We start from the raw sequence: 21,790 nt of genomic DNA, 5'->3' as shown, positions 1-21,790 counted from the left end.
TCAGACCAGCTGCTCCCCAGAGCCTAAATGATGGCCATGCCCTTGACCTGGTATTCCCTGTGTCGGTTTTGTTGGTGGGGGAGGGTCTAACTGAGGTGTAATTGGTACATTCATTCGAGAAATACAATATAATGAGTGTGTGTATTGATTGCAAAATGATCAAGTATTAGGTCTAGGCTACGTTCATCACCATTTTTCTTGTGATGAGAACTTTGACAAACAATTCTCCTGCAGGCTGGGGATCCCAGTGCTACGAAGACAGACAGCCAAAAAAACTCTCTAAGTCACTGTCAAATGATCCAGAGAGCGTAACTAACAAGTCGCCAGGCTGCACATTACAGAAGTTTGCGCCTTTGGTCACACTTAAACTTTGACAAAGGAGCCTTGAGAAAACAGAGATGCGACCCTGTGTGTATGAAGGCATTTTGGTCATGGCTTTATTTCTGAGCGAAGAACTGGACACTGGCAGATCTCACCTCAGGGACCTGCTTCTCTGTGTTTCAGAGGGTCCTTCTGTCTTACCAGAGGCCACGAAACGATCAACAATGAAAACCAAAAAGAAAAAAAAGCAATGTCTTTGGTTTTCTTCTTTCTTCGCGCTTGTTTTGTTTTGTTTTGTTTTGTTCTGGGAGGCTACACCCAGCAGTGCTCAGGGCTCACTCCTACTCTCAGGGACTACTCCTGCCAGGGCACAAGTGAACTTAAGGGGTGCTGAGGACCGAATCCAGGTTAAGCGCATGCAAAGTGAGTTTCTGACCAGCTGTACTATGTCTCTGGCCCCTGCAGGACACACCTTGACATAGGAAAATAACTACAAAATCATCTTAACCCGGAAAGTGCTTCTTCACAGAGCATGTGCGGTTTGGAGAGGGGACGGAGTGGGTAGAGACCCTCACTCACTTTCCTCCTAAAAATGCCGCCATCGGGAATGTGGCCATCCTGTCACCTCTTTCTGTAAAAGTTCAGAAGACACCTGGAGGGATTCAAGCTCAACCCAAGGAAGAACTTCCTGACTGGGGTGCAATCGGGGAGTCTGGGCTGGATCTTCTGCTCCCTGTCTCAGGGTCAGCTGACTTCCGCCTGGTTGCCAAGGCGCCACCACTGGAACCTGATAGGGAGGAAGTCCCAGTCAGCGGGAGACTATGTCCCCTCCCATCTCCGGCCTGCATTTCCTCATCCCTCGTGGGAGGATGCTGAGGATTGTGGTGACCCAGGAGACCAGCTGGAGCTTCTTTGGGGGCCTCTCTGGACCTTTCACTCAGCTCTCTCTTCTACCTCAGCTGTTCAGAGGGGAGGTCTCACCTGGACACCCTGCTGAGTCCAGGCAGCCCGAAAGTCACGGCCATCTGCTGTGAGCAGGTACCTCAGCCAGAGCAACACCGTGTGCCCTCCGTCCTGGACGGCCCTGGTGAAGGCAGGTCTACCAGATGTCCCAGAGGTGCTGGCCCTCAAGCAGGGAGGTCTCTCTCCTCACTTCGTGGGGCAGGGGATGCCAGGACTGACCCCTCTCGCCATGCTCCCCTAGCTTCCCCTCCCTTTTTGGCAGGAAGCTCCCAGGGAGCAAGCACCTCCTCACGCTGCCACCCTTACCTGGCCATTCATCAACTGTCTCCCCATCAACACCCGTGCTGGGCCTTCTAGACCTTACAGGGCCAGGAAAGGTCTTGAAGGTCTGATCCAACAGCCCTCCCCCACCCTTTATACAGATGAGAACAACTGAGGCCCAAAGAGAGTCAACACCTGCCCAAGATCACAGGCCACATAAGGGGTACAGGCAGGTCTAGGGTCCTAGCCCCTCAGGTCCAGGGTCAGCACCCACCCACCCGCAGTTCTTGCTCAAGTAACTGCAGGGAGGCTCTGAGGCAGGGGGGTGGAGCCGGGATGAGGCAGAAGTGAACCACTCCATCCACTCCCTCTCCTTCCTGCCCTGACTCAGCCGCTCTTACCTACCTGGGACTGCAGGTGTTAATTTAGGGGCCCCTAGGCCCTGGTCTTAATAGGTGCTGGGAGCAGAAACATGAGATCCGGGAGCCTCCTTCTTCTGGTGGCCCTCCTGGCTTTGGGAAACCAGCTGCCTGCTGCCGTGGGCAGAAGGAAGATCGGTAAGTGTGGGAAGGTTCCTCTGCTCCTCAAGCCTGGTGCTCTCTGCCTCTGACAGGAGAAAAGGGGTTCGGGGGAAGGCAGGTAGTCGAGCATGTGTGTGTGTGTGTGTGTGTCTGTGTCTGTGTGTCTGTGTGTGTCTGTGTATGTGCGTGTGTATTTGTGTGTCTGTGTTTGTGTCTCTGTGTATCTGTCTGTGTGTCTGTGTGTTTGTCTGTGTCCATATGTTTGTATGTATGCTGTGTGTATACATGTGTGTGCTCAGATGTGTCTGTGTGTGTTTGTATCTGTGTATGTGCATGTGTGTTTATGTGTCTGTTTGTGTCTGTGTGTTTGTGTGTATGAGTCTGTGTGTTTGTGTGTGTGTCTGTGTATCTGTGTATATGCATGTGTTTGTGTGTCTATGTGTGTTTGTCTGTATGTGTGTCTGTGTGTATCTGTGTATGTGCATGTGTGTTTGTGTGTCTGTGTTTGTGTGTGTCTATGTGTCTGTGTGTTTGTATGTGTGCTGTATGTGTATACATGTGTGGGTGCGCGCATGTGTCTGTTTGTGTCCTTGTGACTCTGTATGTGTATGTGTGTTTGTGTGTCTGTGTTTGTGTCTGCGTCTGTGTGTTTGTGTGCTGTGTGTGTGTGTTTCGGATATCAGCACTCAGTGTCGCTAGCAGTCTGTGTGTGGTTTATGCGTCTGCGTGCCTGTCTGTAAGACGTCATCTAGTGGTGAATGTCTTTTGCCATTTTCTTGGTGCTTCTCCGGTCCGTGTGTCCCCTGAGTGTGGGACCAGGCGTGGGGCCGTCCCACTGGCCTGGGAGACTCGGACCTACACACACACGCACGCCGAGTGTCTGTGCGCCCGGGAGCCTGCGCTCCTGTGAACAGAGCAGCCCTGGGCCCCTGGCGGGGGCAGCCCGGAAAGGACCTTGCTGGCGTCCCACCCACCTGGCTTCTGTCCCCTCTGTCCAGGGGCTCAGGGGTGTGGGGGGGGGGAGATGATTTCTGGCGTCCAGGCTTGGCTTCCTGTCTCCAGGTGGGAAAGCCAGGCTGCCCGGGACGCTAGAGAAGTGCCCCCGCCCCCACCTCGGCCGCCACCCCCAGGGCAGCAACACGGGCCTACGTTCAACTGTGCACCCACTAACCCGGCCTGGCCTCGGGGAGCACTTCCTCCTCTCCAGGGGCGGCCAGTTGACGTGGGGCGCGGGGCTTCCTCTCAGGCAGGGTGGCGAGGACACCTTCCCCGTCCTGGGGATGTGAGGCTGAGGAAGCCCCCAAGGCTCAGGAGGAAGCCGCCACTCACAGCCCAGAACGGGCTCCACAGTGGGACCCAGGGGCCCCTCAGGGCAGGTCTTGGCCCCGACAGACCCTCGGCCCTGGCTTCTAGGCAGACGGGGCCTCCCTCCCCCAGGATACAGGGGCAGGGGCGCAGGGCCGAATCAGGGCCTCACACACAGCAGGTGGGAAATCTGGGGAGCTGCTGAGAGAAGCCCCCAGACCCAGCCCTGCTGCTCAGAGGCAAGAGCAGGCCCGAGCAGGACCTGGTGACGCTCCTCTCAGGGGAGGGCCCCAGCGGGGACACTCGGCCCCCCACAGCCTCATCTGAGCTCTCCCCTGATCCTTGCCCATGAGACAGCTGCCCAGGGCTCCCCTCCTCTCCCAATGCGGTGTCAGACGCTGGCGGGTGGCAGGGTGCAGGAAGGGAGACCTCCCCCACCCCGGAACATCTGGGTGTCTCCACATAAAGAGCCTGGTGCCACCCCTGGTAAACAGTAGGTGCCTAACTAATGTTTCCAGTGGGAAGGGTGACTAGGTCAGGGCCGGTGTGGCGCTGCCCGCGGGATCGTGGGGTGACTGTGCATGCATCTAGATGCTTCTGCACATGCTCACACGTAGGCTTGGTCCAGAACTAGCTGAGCCTGCGTGTGGGCCCAGTTATGTGCGTCTGTGGGTGCAGCGGGGGCGTGGCCTGGCCTGGAGCCCTCAGATCTGTGTGTGTGTGTGTGTGTGTGTGTGTGTGTGTGTGTGTGTTTGCGTGTGCACGCATTTCCTGCGGGCCTACGTGGCTGTTTATGTAAACACCACCTGGGAGCGTCTGGGTGCGTGTCTGAGTGACTCGCACTGGGGCACAGGCGTCGTTCAAATCACTTGAAGTTGTTCTTTGTCAATCAAAAGAGGCCGTAGATCAGCAGCTGAGGGAGGCCGGGTACGAATGCTGCACCGTGGCGGGCAGCGTGTTCTCGGGCGTGCAGCATCTCTGCACCTCTGCGGGGGCGGGAACACGCGTGTAACTGAGCCTGGTCCTGGGCATGTCTCACGGATCCCTGTGTCTGTGCCCCTGTCGGGTTGCCGGGAACCGAGTGTCTGAAAGCCGGGAACTGGGCTCCAGAGAAGGTTCTGGAAGGACCTGCATGTAGTAGCCGGGCCCCACACAGACCCTGAGCGTGCCAGACTTTACTCTCATCCTCCAAACTCTGCTGCCACCTTGCTCTCCTGTGACAGACCAGTCATCTGTCTGTCTGTCTGTCTGTCTGTCTGTCTGTCTATCTGTCCGTTGCTCCACACGCCACTCCTGGCCCCTCATTCCAGATGTCCCTGGCTCTGTCACCTGCTCCATTGCACGCAGGCCATGGGGATTGCTGTCCCCTCCCCTCGCCATCCCCTTTCAGTTCAAGCTGCTCCCTCAGCTCTCGGGCCCAAGCAGCTCTGCTCAGAGGGTCTGGCAGCCCCAGTCTGGGAGTGGGGGTGACACCGGTTCTAGTAGGGGGCTCCCCACTTGGCTAAGTGTTCTCTCTCCCGAAGGGCCCAGCAGCCCATTCTCTGGCCCTCTAGGTGGACTCAGCATTTCTGTCTGAACCAGCAGGACCCGGGGGTGTTGGAGGACAGACAGAGGCCAGTGCCCAGCTCTGAGGCTCAGATGCCAGCAGCGCGTAGGGCTGAGGGGGCCGGGAGAGGAAGCCTCAGCCAGCACTGCCCCCTGCGCGCCCCAGCAGCCTTGTGTCCAAGTGTTTCCCCTCTAAACGGGGGGGCGGGGACACTGCTCCCAGCCCCCCCCCCCCCGTGTGGTTCTGGAAATGGCCCAGTGTCAGGAAGAGGCTCCGCATCTCCGGGACAGAACCAGAGGCGGCGGGTGGACCGGTGACCGGGAAGCCTGGTCTCACTTCCCAAACCTCAGCTGCAAGGGGTGCCGGGGCCCCCAGCTCTGGGTCAAGAGTTTGGCTTGCAAGCAGTGCGGGCATCTCACCGATGGTGGAACCCGGGCGGGCTGAGGGCCCCGCTGGAGCATGTGGGGGGCGACCTCCTTCCCCCAGGTCTCCTGCGGTTTCCCCTGAGCCCTGACATGTCCCCAGGTGAGCGGGAGGGCCGGGGGCACAGTGCCCGCCAGGCCCTGCCCAGGGCGTGGTGGGGAGCAAACTGGGGGCCGCCCCGTCCAGAGGGTGAGGGTGATGCAGCGAGAGCGTCAGACCAGGCCGTGCTGAGACTGCGGGGTCCTGGGGACACGCGGAGCTCCCACCCCTCGACCCCAAATGAATCAAGCCCGCAGTCACAAATCTCCGTTCTTCGCCAAAGGGCGGTCAGGAAGGGAGGGAGGACTCGGGCCCGCCGGTGGCTTCTAGGGGTGCTGGAGCGCAGAGCTGCCTCCAGCTGCAAGGTTTTGGGGGCGGGGTGCTGTCTTACAGAGAAATCGGGGGGCTGCCCGCCGGATGACGCGCCCTGCCTCTCCGTCCCCGACCAGTGCATGGATGACAGCCAGTGTCCGTCCACCATGAAATGCTGCTCCCAGGCCTGCTTCCGCCAGTGCGTCCCCAGGGTCTCAGGTGAGGGTCTGCCAGCGCGGCCCCCAGCCCCACACCTGGCCCCCACAGCTCGCCCCCCCTCCTCACCGCTCGCCTTCCCTCCCTCCCCGCCCCTCCCCCTCCCTCCCCCGCTCACGGGGCTCACTCCGCCCCGCCCCCTGTCTCAGTAAAGCGGGGCCTCTGCCCCCAGGACCCCCTGCACTGCATCAGCCCCGTGCAGCACCTCTGCCATCGTGACTCCGACTGCTCGGGCGCCAAGAGGTGCTGCCTGGCCGCCTGTGGCAGAGACTGCCGCAGCCCCCTCAAAGGTAAGCCCCCCCCCCCGCTTCTCCCCTCCCAGCCCTTCCCAGGGCAGCTGGAAGGAAGGGGGGGCAAGAGGGAGGGCTGGGAGGCTCGAGGTTCAGGTGACAAAGGAACTGGGACTCTTGGTACTGAGTTTGCTGTTGCCTGGACACCGGCCTCTAAACAGAGTCGGGTGTGAGGGGGCTGGTGCAGGGAGGAAGGGGAAGGGGTCTGTCTTCCTGGGAGAGGATTAACCTTTTTCCTTTTCTTAGGCTAATTCTGGCTCCAGATGCAAGGCTGGATCTCAGGATGGGGTCCCCAGCAGGAGGAGGTGACTACGGGGTCCATCCTCCCAAGCCAGTGACTGAGTTGTCTCCACATGACTCCAGAGGACACTCCCCCCTCACCCCTGCCTGACTTGGCCCCCACCATGTCACTTCTGTGTCCGGGGTCTCCCCCTTCCAGCTCCCCCTCAAGCAGGCCCCTCCCGGGGAGCCCTGATCGCTCTCACCAAGCACCCCCCACACACACTCCAGACCTGTTCTAAGCAGTTTTCTGAACATCAGTCCTCCAGTCCTCCGGTGATTCCCCCCTACCCCCTCCTCCTGGAAAGAGCACCCCAGCTTTTGCATACTGCTCCTGCAATTGCTTATCGACTATTGTCAGTTTGGTATGTAAATAAACTCGGTTCCAAAGGAAAACTTGATGTGGCCACTCTGAACGGGTCCTTGGCTGCAGAGAATGTAACTAAATGTCACCGGGAGGCAGCAAATCCAGGCACGTTCCCGGGAGCTAAACCGTGCCAGAAGAAGTGGTGGAATGATGCAGTTTATTTTAGGCCACACGTTGCCTGCTGCCCGGGCCTGCTCCCTGTGGGCTGTCCTGGAGGAAGGTAGTGGGCTAACAGAGATGAAAAACTCCTCCTCCAAGAGGCTGGAGAGAGAGAGAGCACAGCTAGGGCACGCTTGCCTTGCACGCGGCCCACCTGGGTTCAATCTCCACTATCCCCTATGTTCCCCCCCACGCTCCCCCTTGCACCACCAGTAGTAACTCCTGAGTACAGAGCCAGGGCTAAGCACTGAGCATCACGGGGTGTAGCACCCAAACCAAACCAAACCAAAAATAGATGATAGATAGATAGATAGATAGATAGATAGATAGATAGATAGATAGATAGATAGACAGACATACACATAGATAGATAGATATATAGATAGATAGACATACAGACAGAGATAGACAGAGAGACAGATAGATAGACAGAGATAGATAGATAGATAGATAGATAGACAGACAGAGATAGATAGATAGATAGATAGACAGAGATAGATAGACAGACAGATAGATAGACAGAGATAGATAGATAGATAGATAGATAGACAGAGATAGATAGATAGATAGATAGATAGACAGAGATAGATAGATAGATAGATAGACAGAGATAGATAGATAGATAGACAGAGATAGATAGATAGACAGACAGACAGATAGACAGACAGAGATAGATTGACAGAGATAAATAGAGAGATAGGGAGATAGATAGATAGACAGATAGACAGACAAACAGAGATAGATAGACAGACAGACAGATAGATTGACAGAGATAGATAGATAGGGAGATAGATAGACAGACAGATAGACAGACAGAGATAGACAGATAGATAGATAGATAGACACATAGACAGAGATAGATAGATAGATAGATAGATAGATAGATAGATAGATAGATAGATAGATAGACAGATAGACAGACAGATAGAGACCCATAAAAGCTTGCCCTCTAGTGCAGATGTTGGCCTAGGTGCAATCAGAAAAACCACCAGAAAGTTCTCTCACGCCCCATCGCCTCTGCACCCTGGATGTCTTCAGATTCCACATTTGGGGAGAGGGGGCCGGGACCCTGCAATGTCATCACTTACGGGTGGGCCTCATCCACCATGGGGCGCTGCCGCTATTCAAGACACCATTTGTGACTCTGTAGACAGACCCTAAGCAAGCAAAGTAGGGGTGCAGCCCCAGGGGAGCCCTGAGCCCCGCTGCTGGCTCTCTCCCCGAAGTTCAGGACTCGCTTTGCGGAGAAGAGGGGACAGGAAGCTCCCCCTGCTCCATCTCCTGGGCCTCCCCGTGTGCCCAAAGCTGCTGGCCCAGGCTGTCCTTGGGTGGTGGACCTGGGAGCTGAGGCTTCTGTCACAGTTCTCACCACTCTGGGTGTCTGTGTGTCTGCGGGGAGACGGGAAGGACCCCCCCATCCTCACCGCCCAGAGCTTCCAGCTAATTGCACGGATGCCAGGAGGGACTGGGAGGGGCAGGAGGGCCTGCTAGGAATTGCTAGCTCCCTGTGAGTGCCAGTGTTTCCTTTCTTCCTTCTGGACCAGAGGCAGGCGGTGATAGGGGCGAGGGTGTCGCCATAGGACCAAAACGCAGACTCAACAACACTGGAAACATGAGATTTAAGCTATGGCGGTGGGGAGGGAATACGGGGACACTGGGGGAAGGAGGCCGTCCTGGACTCATGCTGAACTATCACATGCCTCAAACTCAACTATCCGTAACTCTGTCAATCACAGTTCTTTAGTATAAATTTTAAAAATTAAAAAAAAGAAGACCTAACAAACATGCAGGATAGAGGGAAGGTAGAAAACACTGCCACTGGGGCAGACACACCACGTGCTCGTCATCACGCCCAATAACCCATTTTACAGATGAAGAAGGTGAGAAAGAATCCAAGAGATGGGCAGGGGAGACAGTACAGCAGGGAGGGCGCTTGCCTGGCAGTGGCCAACCTGGGCTCCTGACCGGGAATCATTCCCGAGCACAGAGCCAGGAGTAAGCTGGGCACTGTTGGTATAACCCAGCTCTCTCCCTGGAACCCTCTGTGGCCCAGAAAAAAAAAAAAAAAGAAAGAAAGAATTCAAGAGGTGACATCACGGGTCACACATCCATTTGCTGTTAAGGACAGGTTTCGGGCCAGTATCAGTATCAGTGACTGACTGCCTGTGACAAATACACACACACACACACACACACACACACACACACACACACGCACACACACACGCACACACACACGCACACGCGCACACACACGCACACCGTCTCACAGCCCCTGCAGGTTTAGAAATCATAACTGTGTCCTGGGCTGCAGGACCTCCAAGGGTGGAAAGAGGGTGCTGGCTAGAGGGGAGTGGGGGGTCCCCAGAGCTGCCTTCAAGGTCGTGGTGGCAGCTGGCTGACTTTCAGCTCCTGGAAGGCGCTGGGCTGAGCCCGCAGCTCTCAGGCAGGTTGTCGTGGAAAATCACCCGCCTCACCTTGTCCTTCCAGCACTGCAACTTGCAGGAAGCCGCAGCCCTGCACAGGCTCCAGGAAGTGACATTCCGTCACTGCACCACGTGCGTGCACAGGAATTGGGTCAGGGCTGCCCCCACTCAAGCCGAGGGGGTGACCTGAGAGCCGGACAAACACAGGGAAGAGGGCAGAGGAAAGGTTCTAGAACTTTCTGCCACACCCACATTCGTTTAATCCCACAGTTCCTTTGGATTTTCTGCCACATCAAGCTTCTCTTGGTGACCAGTGACTGAAAGAAAGGTGTGGGGACCCAAACAGAATCCGGGGCTCTCCATTGAGCCCCACAGCTCTGCCTGCCCCCACGCCCAGGACACACCTCTCACTCGGACTCATTCCGTCCTGTTCACCTCCCATCACGTGATCCAGGGATGACATCAGACTGTTCCCTTGTACCCTGGAAAAACAGGTCTGTCTTTCGTCTCTTGGGAAGTGACCTTGACCTCCGCAGTTCCACGGGGGGGAAAAAACACTGTGTTGGGAAGGCATTGAAGATGCCAGGAAGTGGGAGACCTACTTCTCGGCAGCCCTGCCTCGGTTTCCCTTGGGGAACATGAGGCCATTGGGCAAGAGGATTGCCCTGGTCTTCCTGCTCTAACTTCTGACTTTGAGGAAGAGCTGAAAGGGCAGAGCCTGTTCATGTGGCTCCCGAGCACAGAAACTGTAATTCGTTCCAAATGAGATTTATAGTCAGAAGGAACAGGCAGGTTCTAAGGTGATTCCCAGTGCCCCAAGTCCCCCCCAAAGTCTCCTCCTCCTGCAGACGAGGGAGACCAGAGGATGTGCTGATTTTGGGCGAAAGAGGGGGTGTCCTGGGTGGGCCTGGCCCGAGCAGGTGAGTCCTTTGCCAGCAGGGCACTTTCTCTAGTTGGTCCCAGACAGGAAGGCAGCAGCCCACTGGCTGGAAGGAAGCAGATACCCACACTGTGAGCTGCCCAAGGGCCACAGGACCAGGAGCTTCAAGCAGCGCTGCAGCCATAGTATAACGGGGAGGGCGTTTGCCTTGCACTCGGCTGACACAGGTTCGATTCCCAGCATCCCATATCGTCCCCCGATCACTGTCAGGAGTAATTCCTGAGTGCAAAACCAGGAGTAACCCCTGTGCATGGCCGGGTGTGACCCAAAAAGCCCCCCTCGCCACAAAAAAAAAAAAAGGAGCTTCAAGCAGCTTCTCAGCATTGGATGGGACTGCCAGCAAACACCTGTTCTACAGTTATAAGGAAATGAATCTGCCATCAATATGTGGACTTGAAAGAGAACCCGAGCCCCCAAGCCCCAACCTGACACCTTGATTCAGATGAGACCCTGAGCAGGAGGCCAGGCCTTATGACCTTGCATTGTCTTGAGTTGCTATGTGGTAGCAATTTTTGTACACAGTCTGACAATGCTAAACTACTTTCAAAGAAGACATTACAGAAGTGAAAATGTAAAATATTTCATCAATAATTCCTTTATTTTTCTTTTTTGTTGTTTGTTTGTTTGTTTGTTTTGGGGTCTCACCCAGCTATGTTTAAGTACTATTCCTGGTTCTGAACTCAGGAATTACTGGCAGTAATCAAGGGACCATACAGGATGCCAGGGGTCAAACCCGGGTTGGCTGCATGCAAGGCAAATGCCCTACCTGCTGTGCTACCACTCCAGTCCAAATAATTTCTTTACTGATTGCCATGCTGACATGATACTTCAAATCATGTGGGTAATATTAAATAAATCATTAAGATCAGGGCTGGAAAGATAGTACAACTGGGGGGGCTGGAGCAATAGCACAGCGGGTAGGGCGTTTACCTTGCACACGATTGACCTGGGTTCAATTCCCAGCATCCCATATGGTCCCCCGAGCACCGCCAGGAGTAATTCTTGAGTGTGTGAGCCAGGGGTAACCCCTGAGCATCGCCGGGTGTGACACAAAAAGCAAAAAAGATAGTACAGCTGGGAGGGTGCTGGCCTTGCACACAGCCTACCTGGGTTCGATCCCCGGCACCATATATGGTCCCCCCAAGCACTACCAGGAGTGATAACTGAGCACAGAGCCAGGAGTAAGCTCTGAGCACTGGAGGGTGTCCCTCCCAAACCAATAAGATCAATTTCACCTGCCTCTTTTTACTTTGGGGGGCATAGGATGAGGGTTCCCAGTGGGGGATCAAATGGTGATTCACAGCTAACCAAACATCAGTCAGTTCAGCACAAGGACCCAGAGCTGCCATGCTGCTGGGGCCCAGTGGTGTTGAGTCACCCCAGTGACGCAGGGACCCCCAGGATCACCCCAGAGGTACTCAGGGGACCAGGAATTGAACCTGGCACTAATTGCTGTGCTATCTCCCAACCCCTTTAGTTTTGTTTTGTTTTGTTTTAATGCTGCTATAGGAAAGTTTTAAATTATGTATATTAATTGGCCAGTCTAGCCTAGAGGCCTCTGAAGATGGCATCTGAGCACGGCCAGTCGCCCCATCTATCTATCTCAAAGTCTCTTGCTTCTTTCCTGTGAGATGGGATGCTTGGGGGTTCCTCCCGGCTCTGCACTCAGCCCCCAGACCCACTTGCAGCATCCTTGTGATGAGGCCTATGAAATAGGAGCCCCAGGGAAATGCTCACCACGTGTGGGGTCTTATGTTGACTGCTGATGTCTGTAGTGTAGGAATCCTGCCTTGTACTCAAGTCCTAGAGTCCCTTGGTAGACTGCGTGTACACAGTAGGCACTCAATAAGTGCTTGCCAATCACGCCCAGAGGAGCTCATTAGCACAGTGCTCCCCTCCCCCCTCCAGTGTGGCTCTCAGAACCCTGTGAGCATCAGGGACAACGGGGAGATAAAGCTCCTCATCCCCCACCCCTGGGGTGCTCAGGGGTCACCTGCTCCCTGCCTCTGCCAGGCACATGTGACCCCAGCCCCCATGCCCGCTCCTCTGCAGGTTAAGTGTGCGTCAGGAAACTTAGCTCCCTCATGCTGGGCTGGCACAGACTCCCTGAAGAAGACTTCTTGCTGTCGTTCCTTTCTCTCTAGGGGAACCCCAATCCCTGCATGACCCGGAGCGCCTGCCCACCCCCCTGGCTGGACGAGGCGGGATGTCCGGCTGTGGGGGGGGGCTGTCTCCTGTCACCACCCCACTGCCCCCCCAGCAGAGTCAGGAATAGCAACGACCGCCTCCGGCCGCCCGCGGCCTCCCTCCCTCCCTCCCGGCAGCGATCGATGCGGCCTCCGGCGCGGGGGACCGAGGGAGCCGGGGAGGGAGAGGGCAGCGGGGCCTCCGGCTGCAGGAGGAGGCCGGGGGCAGAGCCGAGCCGGGGTGCGTCCAGCGCTCCCAGCCCGCGTCTCCGCGGACCCACGCGCCGGCCGGCGGGCGGGCGGGACAGGTGAGGGGCCGCGCCGGGGCGGGGGCGCGGGGGGCTGCGGGCGGCCGCGGCGGCGCGTCCCTCCTCTCGAGGACACCCCAAGGAGGGAGCCGCGGGGCCTGGCGGCGCTTGGGGGCAAGTCCTGAGCGGGTGCCTTGGGTTTAGCATCGTCCCTGCCGGCTGGGATGGGGGGGGGGGGTGGAGGGGGTAGGGGGCGTTAGCGGAGTGACGCGCGCGCACGGGATGGAGACGGTGCTTGCAAGGGTGCGGGAAGCGAGTAGGGCAGGACACAGCCGGTTTCGCACCCGAAACGTGCTGGGGGCTAGCTGCGGGGAGGGAGGGGGTGACGAACTCCACGATCTTTCTTTACTCAAACGCAGCCTCTAGGCTGGAAATGTTGGTGGAATTAGCGAGCCCGTTTCAAAGAGCGGGAAGAGGGATTTGCCCACCTGGGGATTTAGAAACTTCATCCTTTGAAGCCTGGACCCAGGGGGACGGGGAAGGGGCAGCGCTCAACTCTGTGTGTGTGTGTGTGTGTGTGTGTGTGTGTGTGTGTGTGTGTGTGTGTGTTGGTGTCAGTGCTAGGGGCTCAGCTGCCTGAGACATCTCGCCTCTTCCTATCCTGAGATGCAGGCTGCTCTTGACTTTGCAGCTGGGAAGCCAAGCACAGAGAGGGGACCGCTCTGCTCAAGGTCAACAGTAAGAGGCAGGCTCGGAAGGTGAAGCCAGGTCTGAAGAAGAGGGAAGGGCCAGGGATCTGCATTTATGGGGCACCTACTGTATTCCAAAGGCTTTGCACACATGCAGTAACCCTTTGGAGGGAGGGTTGTGAGCCCATTCTGTAGATGGAAGAGCTAAAGCCCAGAGCGGCAGGAGACAGGCCTGAGTTCACACACTGAACAAAGCTAAGGATATACTTACAAGGGACCCACTGACCCACTTAAGTCAGGTTAGTGTCCCTCCCGCTACCTTGATACACACACCCCCCAAACCGGAGTTTTTTAAGTGACTTGCTGATGCCACAGGACCATGAAGTTACTGCAGGCCAGGGGAGTCCTTCAGCAGTTTGGAGACAGTGGACAGTGGGAGAATCTAGCACAACCCAAATCTAACATCAGCTCGGGGTAGAGCACTTTCCATCACTCCCCTTGATCCTTCAGGGGAGGGGTGGGGCCTGGTGCAGGTGCGGGGGCCAGATGGGAAGAAAAGCCTCTCGGGGCTGGGGTGTATCCAGACTAGAGATGAAGCTTGGTTTGCCTGGCTCCAGGAGGCAGTGAAACAGGCAGATCACTCGCCAAACCCCTCTGGGAAAGAGAGACCCAATTGGAAAAAAAAAAAAAAAAAAAAGATTGCCACTGAATCTTTTCACCCACACTTAGAAGTAGATATTTTTCTCTCCGTTTGATGGAATCTCAGGGAGGCGAGGAGACTTGCCTAGGGTCACACAGGAAGGCCACACCCAAGGTGAGATATGACAGGCTCTAGGATACACTTTGAGTCCTCTAAACCAGAGTTTCCTCCGCATAATCAGGCACCAGCGACGTCCTACACGCGTTATTGAAACTGACCACGGGTCCCCACTCCGGTTTCTATTTCAGCATGTCTAGAGCAGGCTGAGAATTCGCATCCGGGACAGATTCCCAGGCAGGTGGAGGGAACAGGCTTTGAGAACTAGGAGTCTCCCTTGCAAGCAGGCAAGCAAGCATCGCTGTCCCGGCTGTGCAGGGGTGGAGAGGGAGGCTCAGAGGGAAGGCAAGTCCCAGATCCCACAGTAAATTTCCTATAGAAATTTTTTAAAGAACGCGACACCCCCCTCCATGCCACCCCGCAGGATGCCCAGATATGCTCCTGCCCCTCAGTCGCATCCTAATCCTCCGAGATAGAGAGCTCAGCTTCTTTCCGCCAGGCGGGGAGGCTGGACACCTGCCGGGGCACTTCCCGCGGGTTCCCCTGGCGGGTGCACGGAGCAGGCGCTCCTGGCAGGCGGGTCCGGGATCCCCGCTCAGTGCACCCACCCCCACCCCCACCCCCCGCCGTGTCCGCAGGCCCCGCGCGTCACAGCCATGGTGAGCGAGTCCCCGGGGCCCGGCGCCGGCGTCCCCTGGCGGCGGAGCGACGAGGCGCTGCAGGTGAACGTGGGCGGCGTGCGGCGGCGGCTGAGCGCGCGCGCCCTGGCGCGCTTCCCGGGCACGCGGCTGGGCCGGCTGCAGGCGGCGGCGTCGGAGGAGCAGGCGCGGCGGCTGTGCGACGACTACGACGCGGCGGCGCGCGAGTTCTACTTCGACCGGCACCCGGGCTTCTTCCTGGGGCTGCTGCACTTCTACCGCACCGGGCACCTGCACGTGCTCGACGAGCTGTGCGTCTTCGCCTTCGGCCAGGAGGCCGACTACTGGGGCCTGGGCGAGAGCGCGCTGGCCACCTGCTGCCGCGCCCGCTACCTGGAGCGGCGCGTGGCGCGGCCGCGCGCCTGGGACGAGGATAGCGACGCGCCGAGCAGCGTGGACCCGTGCCCGGATGAGATCTCCGACGTGCAGCGCGAGCTGGCCCGCTACGGCGCGGCGCGCTGCGGCCGCCTGCGCCGCCGCCTCTGGCTCACCATGGAGAACCCGGGCTACTCGCTGCCCAGCAAGCTCTTCAGCTGCGTGTCCATCGGCGTGGTGCTCGCCTCCATCGCCGCCATGTGCATCCACAGCCTGCCCGAGTACCAGGCGCGCGAGGCGGCGGCCGCCGTGGCGGCGGTGGCCCCCGGCCCTGGCGTCGAGGAGGCGCGCGACGACCCAGTGCTGCGGCGCCTCGAGTACTTCTGCATCGCCTGGTTCAGCTTCGAGGTGTCGTCGCGCCTGCTGCTGGCGCCCAGCACGCGCAACTTCTTCTGCCACCCGCTCAACCTCATCGACATCGTGTCGGTGCTGCCCTTCTATCTGACGCTGCTGGCCGGCGCGGCGCTGGGCGGCTCGGGCGGCGCGGGCGGCGAGGACCTGGGCGACCTGGGCAAGGTGGTGCAGGTGTTCCGGCTCATGCGCATCTTCCGGGTGCTCAAGCTGGCGCGCCACTCCACCGGGCTGCGCTCGCTGGGCGCCACGCTCAAGGTAGGGCCTCCGAGGGCACGCGCGCGCGCGCGGGGTGGAGGTACCTGGGGCCCGGGGCAGCGAGGCCCCAGCACAGGCTTCGTCCCAGGTGTAGGTTTTCCCACTAATTTCACCTCTCCTGGCCAAGAAAGGCCGTTTGGTTACCGCTGTGTCCCTGCGGAGGAGGAAATGGAGGCACAGCTTTGCGTGACTCGCTTTCCAAGATGAGGGTGGCTGAGAGATGGTCTTTATTATTCGTTTGTTTGTTTGTTTACATTTGGCTTTGGGGGGGGCGCACCTGGCCATGCCCAGAGGTTACTCCTGGCTCTGCACTAAGGAATTACACCTCTAAGTGCTTGGGGGACCATATGGGACACCGGGGATAGAACCCGGGTCTGCAGCGTGCAAGGCAAACACCCTCCCCCTCTGTACTATCACTCCAACCCTTTTTTAATTTTTAATTTCTTTGGGTGACGGTTTGAGGGTTGGTGCCGGGGAAAAATCAGACCCAAAGCCTTATATGCGCAAGGCATGTGCTCAGCCACCCAGCTCCCAGCACCGCGGCTCCCTGTAGCACTGTAGCACTGCACTGTCATCCTGTTGTTCATTGATTTGCTCGAGGGGGAACCAGTAACGTCTCCATTGTGAGACTTGTTACTGTTTTTGGCATATCGAATATGCCATGGGTAGCTTGCCAGGCTCTACCTTTCGGGCAGAATACTCTCGGTAGCTTGCTGGGCTCTCCGAGAGAGACGGAAGAATCGAACCCAGGTCGGCCACATGCAAGGCAAACGCCCTACCCGCTGTTATCAATGTTCATATTTGTTTGTTCATTTTGCTTTTTTGTTGTTTGTTTGCTTTGCTATTTTTGGAGGGGGATTCACACTCAGTGATGCTCAGGGGTTACTCCTGTCTCTGCACTCAGGAATTACTCCTGGCGGTGCTTGGGGGACCATATGGGACACCGAGGATTGAACCCTGGTCCACCACTTACAAGGCAAATGCCCTACCTGCTGTACTATTGCTCAGGTCCCTCTCAACGGTCACTTTTGACCTCTCTGTCAAACACCCAGTAACACAGGAGCACAGAATAGGCAGCATTGGGTGCCCACTGGCCGAGCCTGCCTCCTGGCATGATCAGGCCCTGGGTCTTCATACCCAGCTCAAATTCTGTGCCAGTCTCACATTCAACAGCCATCCCCTCCCCCAGGAAGCAGCAGGTCCTCCAGCTCTCTGGGTGTTGACATTTTCCACCCCGTTTGGGTGGACGTTTCATGAGCCCCCTTGTGCTGTGTGGGGTGTGCTCTACCCTGGGGGGGGGGGTCTCTGGGCCAGCAAGCTTCCCCGACCTGTGGTGGGATGACTCTGGTTTGAGGGGCTAGGAGGTGTAAGCCCCTTGGGTCCGGGGAAGAGCAGGGTGAGTGCTGGAAGGGACCACCAGGAAGCAGGATGCTAGGTGATCCGGCTCCTGCTGATGATCCCTGAGCTCGGGCAAGGAGTGCCCAGAAGCCTGTGAAGGGCGGGAGCGACATATTCCCTGACGCTGCCTTGCCGCTGGGGATAGGGAGGCTCTAGGAAGTGATGGGGCTTGTCAGAGGGTCCCTCGCGAGCAAGTTGCAGGGTCCAGAGAAGAACCAGAGGCACCTGCCACCACACTTCAAGCTCTCCAAAAGCTCCATGCAGCCTGGCATAGGGGTGCAAGAAAGTGCTAGAAGTTCCTTCTGCCCGTGGCCAGGGAAGCTTTGTGCATGCCCTCCAGGGGACACCCCCAGCCAGCCCTGAGGGTCCCCAGCCCATTCCTCTTCCCAGCCCTGGCACTCGATCCTGCCTGCAGGGCAGCCGGGGTGGGGGGACTGAAGCCCCTGCTTTTCCTGCCAGGAGGCAGAGGGTCCTGAAAGAGGCTGCGGCTGGCTGGCTGCGTCTCGCTGCTGGGGAAGCCCCAGACAGCAGCTGCTCCCTCAGCCCCAGTGGCCGGGCTCCACCGTCTATCTAGGGTCCTGTCTCAGAATCTGCCCTGTTGACATCCGGGGCCCCGTGGATCTGTTTGAGGTAGGTGGGGGGAGGGGGCATCCTATAGAATGGATAGTGGCCGCCCCTGCCTTTACTTCCTCTGGGTGCCAGTAGTACAGCTGCTCCCAGGGGGGATAAATAGGAATGTCTTGGGGCACCGTCAGCTGTTCCAGACAGGGAAGCCCCCCATCACTTTTGAGAACCCACTGCCCCAGGACTGGGCCTCGGAAGAAAGTGACACCCTCACCTCGGCCTGTTCTGTGGATGGTCTAGGGCCACTGTCTCCGGCCCAGCGCTGCTCTAGGGAGTGAGAAGGATGGAGTCGGCCCAGGGAGCATGTGTCTTGGCTTCCCCAGAGCCGGTGTATCCTCCCCAGAAATGTCAGAGACCCATCAGAAAGTACACAGGGGCAGCACACTGGATTGTGGGGTGCAGGCTGCACGGTGCAGATTTGGGGTGCAGCCTGGTGTCAGTACACTGTGGGGTATAGACTGGGGTGCAGACTGTGGGTGTAGGTTGTGGGTTACAGACTGTAGGTAGAGACTGGGCTGCAGAATTTGGGGTGAATGCTGTGGGGTGCAGGCACTGGGGTAGACGCTAGGGTGCAGACTGTGGGGTGCAGGTTCTGGCTGTCTCTAACTCTGCAGTGGTGTAAAACCCACAGCCTCTTCAGCCACTGCTGACCCTCACACTTATTTACTATTAAATATATATGTATATATATATATTTTTTTTTAATTGGGGGGTTGTCTGGGCCCTACCTGGCAGAGCTCTGAGCTTACTCCTAGCTCTGCACTCAAGGGTCACTCCTGGCAGGGCTCAGGTGTTCTGTGCTGGGCATCCAACCCAGGCTGGCCACTGGCCTTACCACTGTGCCGGGTTTCTGACCCAGTCCCCATGGTCGACGCTTCGGCTGTGCCCTCCGACCTTGCAGGCACCTGGCAGCCCAGAAACGAGGTCCCTGTTCCGTCCCGGGAGTCTTGCTTCCTCTTCTGGTTTAGACCCAGGAAACGAGGGGCTTGTTGCCAGCTCTCCCTCGGTGACCCCTGACCTGTCCCCCGTGGCCCTCCAGGCCCTGACTGACCCTCCTGCCTTCTCTTGCAGCACAGCTACCGGGAGGTGGGCATCCTGCTGCTCTACCTGGCCGTGGGCGTGTCGGTGTTCTCCGGGGTGGCCTACACGGCCGAGAAGGAGGAGGACGTGGGCTTCGACACCATCCCGGCCTGCTGGTGGTGGGGCACCGTGAGCATGACCACGGTGGGCTACGGGGACGTGGTGCCCGTGACGGTGGCCGGCAAGCTGGCCGCCTCGGGCTGCATCCTGGGCGGCATCCTGGTGGTGGCGCTGCCCATCACCATCATCTTCAACAAGTTCTCCCACTTCTACCGGCGCCAGAAGGCGCTGGAGGCCGCAGTGCGCAACAGTGACCGGCAGGCGTTTGAGGACGTGCTGAGCCGGGAGGATGGCGTGTCCCAGGCGTCCCTGGAGACATCGGGGGAGAGCTCGCAGGAGGGCCGGGCCTCAGACCTCGAGGGCCCCGGGCGGCCTCCCGATGCTCACATGTATTAGAACCAGGGCTCCCCGTCTCCCCGGACCCCGACGGCGGACTCTGAGCACATGCTCCCTGGCCCCCTCGCCAGACGCCCCTCACCCCTGGGCCCGAGAAGACGCTCCCTGCAGAGACGTGGACGGGATGGTGCCACCCCGAGATTCACGAGTATGGAGAGCATCCCAGAGACTTGGATCCCAGAACCTCCCGGAAGCAGCAGGAGGTGGGAGGGAGGGTCAGGGGGGATGCTGGGACAAATGTCAAGGCTCCTTCGAGTGTCCTGCCCAGCCACCTTATCCCCCAAGGTCCTGAGCTGAAGGACCAGAAGCCAAGAGGCTCAGAGCTGCCTTAGTTTCCTGCCTCGCAGACCTGCCCAAAGGGCAGGGTCAAGGTTGGCTTCCATCATCCGGTTCCTTCTGGTTCCTTCCACCTGTCTCTCGGCTGCCTTACCAAGTCTGCCTGCTGTCTGCGGTGCTTCATGGATCCCCAGAGGCGAGCTGGAGGGTCACACAAACCCTCTGTTCCGTGCAGAAATCACTCACTGTAGGAAGTCACTCACCGTGCAGTGATTTCTGTATGGTCAGCCCTGTTAGCGGCCGTGAAGCACATAACCGAGATAGAGCTGGGAAAAGGTCCCAACGAGATCCCAGGGCTGGAGCTCAGGGCCTCGGCCGTGTTGCTGTAGCCCTGTATGGGCACCTCGGGAGGGCTGGCTGAGCACTGGGGGTCGGGGCTGGCACGGCTCTGGGATGAGGGCCGGATGGGGCGGGGGCTAAGGATTTCAGTTAGCTCAGGGGTGCCATGCACAGATGCCTCCCTCCACCCGCCCGCCTAGCTCCCCAATCTGACCGTGTCAGTTCCCTCTGTCCACTGTGCCCCTCCCTAGCCCAGCCTGAGTTACCATCCAGGAAACCCTGAGACGCTTGTCCTGGGCCCCTCTTGCCTCCTTGTCCGCCTGCTACAGCAGGATGGATGGGGAGAGGGTCCCGTGACAGTTGGCCCCTTGCCTGCCTGCGTCTCTCCCTGTCCCGCACTCTCCGCTTCCAAGAGCCCACCCTGGGTGGCCCCGCGCTTGGTGTGAGCTGGTCGGGACAGTGAATGTTGAGCGGGTCCCCCAGCTTGTACAGCCCACTGAGGCGGGGGCTGAGGGAAGAGGGACTCTCGGAGACTCGCCAGCCGGGGAAGGGTGCAGGCAGCCTGCGGAAGGAGCTTTCCCGCCCGGCCCCGCCCCCTTCTTCCTGGCTTTTGGCTGCTTTTACAATGATTGCCTTGTGAATTCTGACTCAGCCCAGCTGGGCTGGGAGTGTCGTGAGCTGGGGCCTCCCAGGCGGCCTGGAGACACGTTTTGTATCACCGAACAGTATTTTTAGTGCATATTTTAAAATTCTAATGTCTGAAATTCCCTCGGAGCATTCCCGCCCACTCCGAACCCCGCACAGGCACCCTGTGTTAGCTCGTAAAGTCTGTGGCCTCCAGTTTATGGATTGCTTTACTGCCGCCAGGAAATGAAAGGGCAAATCAAATACAGAGCCCCGTAAAACCCGGAGCCTAGGTGGAGCAAGAAGGATTTTATTTTATTTAGTTTGGGGGCCACACCCGGAGTTGCTCAAGGCTTACTCCTGGCTCTGTGCTCAGGGATCATTCCTGGCGGAGCTCAGGGATCGAACTTGGGTCAGCCAATGGGATGCCAGGGATCAAAGTTGGGTCGGCCGCATGCAAAGCAAGTGCCCTGCCGGTGTACTATAGCTCCAACCCCAAAGAGCGATTCTAATCCAGTGACCAAAGACCTGTGCATTCGTGATTTCTCGGCACAGGGGCTGGGTCTCATGTCCCAAGGCCACTAACCAGCAAGGGCAGAGAAAAGACTTCGAGAATACCTCACCGGTTAGGCCCTGGGAGCTCCAGGGGACGATCGCCCAGCAGAGGAGACTGTGTGCAGACCCAGATGATCGGCAGGGTTTGGGATGTCGTCAGCCCCAGACTTGGATGGATTCTCCAGACGGGAGCAGAAACGGAGGCAAACTGAGGGGCCCCCCCATAAACTGACCAAGCACACGCCCGCCCTCCCGCATGCTCACCTCTTCACGGGGCCCGGAGACCCAGAGGGCTGCAGGTACCATTTGATGGTGGTGCGGAAGTTATCGAGGACCCCGTCCACTCCCGCACTTGCTGACCCTGCACTCAAGTCCCTAAAGCTGGTGTGGGAGAGAGTCCATGGTGAGGCTGCTGGTCACCCCTGGGGTCCTGATTCACTCCTCGTTGTATCGGCGAAAACTCTCATGCAATAAAGAAGCCCCAGGGACCTGCGTGTGTCCGTCCGAT

The 21,790-nt window shown here is 58.1% G+C and overlaps 2 protein-coding genes across 2 annotated transcripts; both read left to right on the top strand.

Moving 5' to 3' along the window:
* Positions 1–1,913: 1,913 nt before the first annotated feature.
* On the top strand, positions 1,914–6,781 carry WFDC5 (WAP four-disulfide core domain 5). Its single transcript, XM_055140467.1, has 4 exons — positions 1,914–2,102; positions 5,773–5,910; positions 6,057–6,197; positions 6,444–6,781. The coding sequence occupies exons 1-4, from the start codon at positions 2,018–2,020 to the stop codon at positions 6,446–6,448; spliced, it is 369 nt and encodes a 122-aa protein (XP_054996442.1). The 5' UTR covers positions 1,914–2,017; the 3' UTR covers positions 6,449–6,781.
* A 5,739-nt stretch (positions 6,782–12,520) lies between these two features.
* KCNS1 (potassium voltage-gated channel modifier subfamily S member 1) lies at positions 12,521–21,789 on the top strand. Its single transcript, XM_055140224.1, has 3 exons — positions 12,521–12,862; positions 14,887–15,930; positions 19,024–21,789. The coding sequence occupies exons 2-3, from the start codon at positions 14,905–14,907 to the stop codon at positions 19,486–19,488; spliced, it is 1,491 nt and encodes a 496-aa protein (XP_054996199.1). The 5' UTR covers positions 12,521–12,862; positions 14,887–14,904; the 3' UTR covers positions 19,489–21,789.
* Position 21,790: the final 1 nt, after the last annotated feature.

Source organism: Sorex araneus, chromosome 5, assembly GCF_027595985.1.
Source record: "Sorex araneus isolate mSorAra2 chromosome 5, mSorAra2.pri, whole genome shotgun sequence".
Classification (NCBI taxonomy): domain Eukaryota; kingdom Metazoa; phylum Chordata; class Mammalia; order Eulipotyphla; family Soricidae; genus Sorex; species Sorex araneus.
The sequence above is the reverse complement of the archived record's forward strand: the minus strand, read 5'-3'. Positions and strand labels throughout refer to the sequence as shown.

Excerpts from the sequence above, each read along its gene's own strand:
- WFDC5 (XM_055140467.1), top strand. The coding sequence starts at position 2,018 with ATGAGATCCGGGAGCCTCCTTCTTCTGGTGGCCCTCCTGGCTTTGGGA. Across the intron at positions 2,103-5,772 it reads CGTGGGCAGAAGGAAGATCG|AGAAATCGGGGGGCTGCCCG; the intron begins GTAAGTGTGGGA and ends GCTGTCTTACAG. Across the intron at positions 5,911-6,056 it reads GTGCGTCCCCAGGGTCTCAG|TAAAGCGGGGCCTCTGCCCC; the intron begins GTGAGGGTCTGC and ends CCCCTGTCTCAG.
- KCNS1 (XM_055140224.1), top strand. The coding sequence starts at position 14,905 with ATGGTGAGCGAGTCCCCGGGGCCCGGCGCCGGCGTCCCCTGGCGGCGG. Across the intron at positions 15,931-19,023 it reads CGCTGGGCGCCACGCTCAAG|CACAGCTACCGGGAGGTGGG; the intron begins GTAGGGCCTCCG and ends CTTCTCTTGCAG.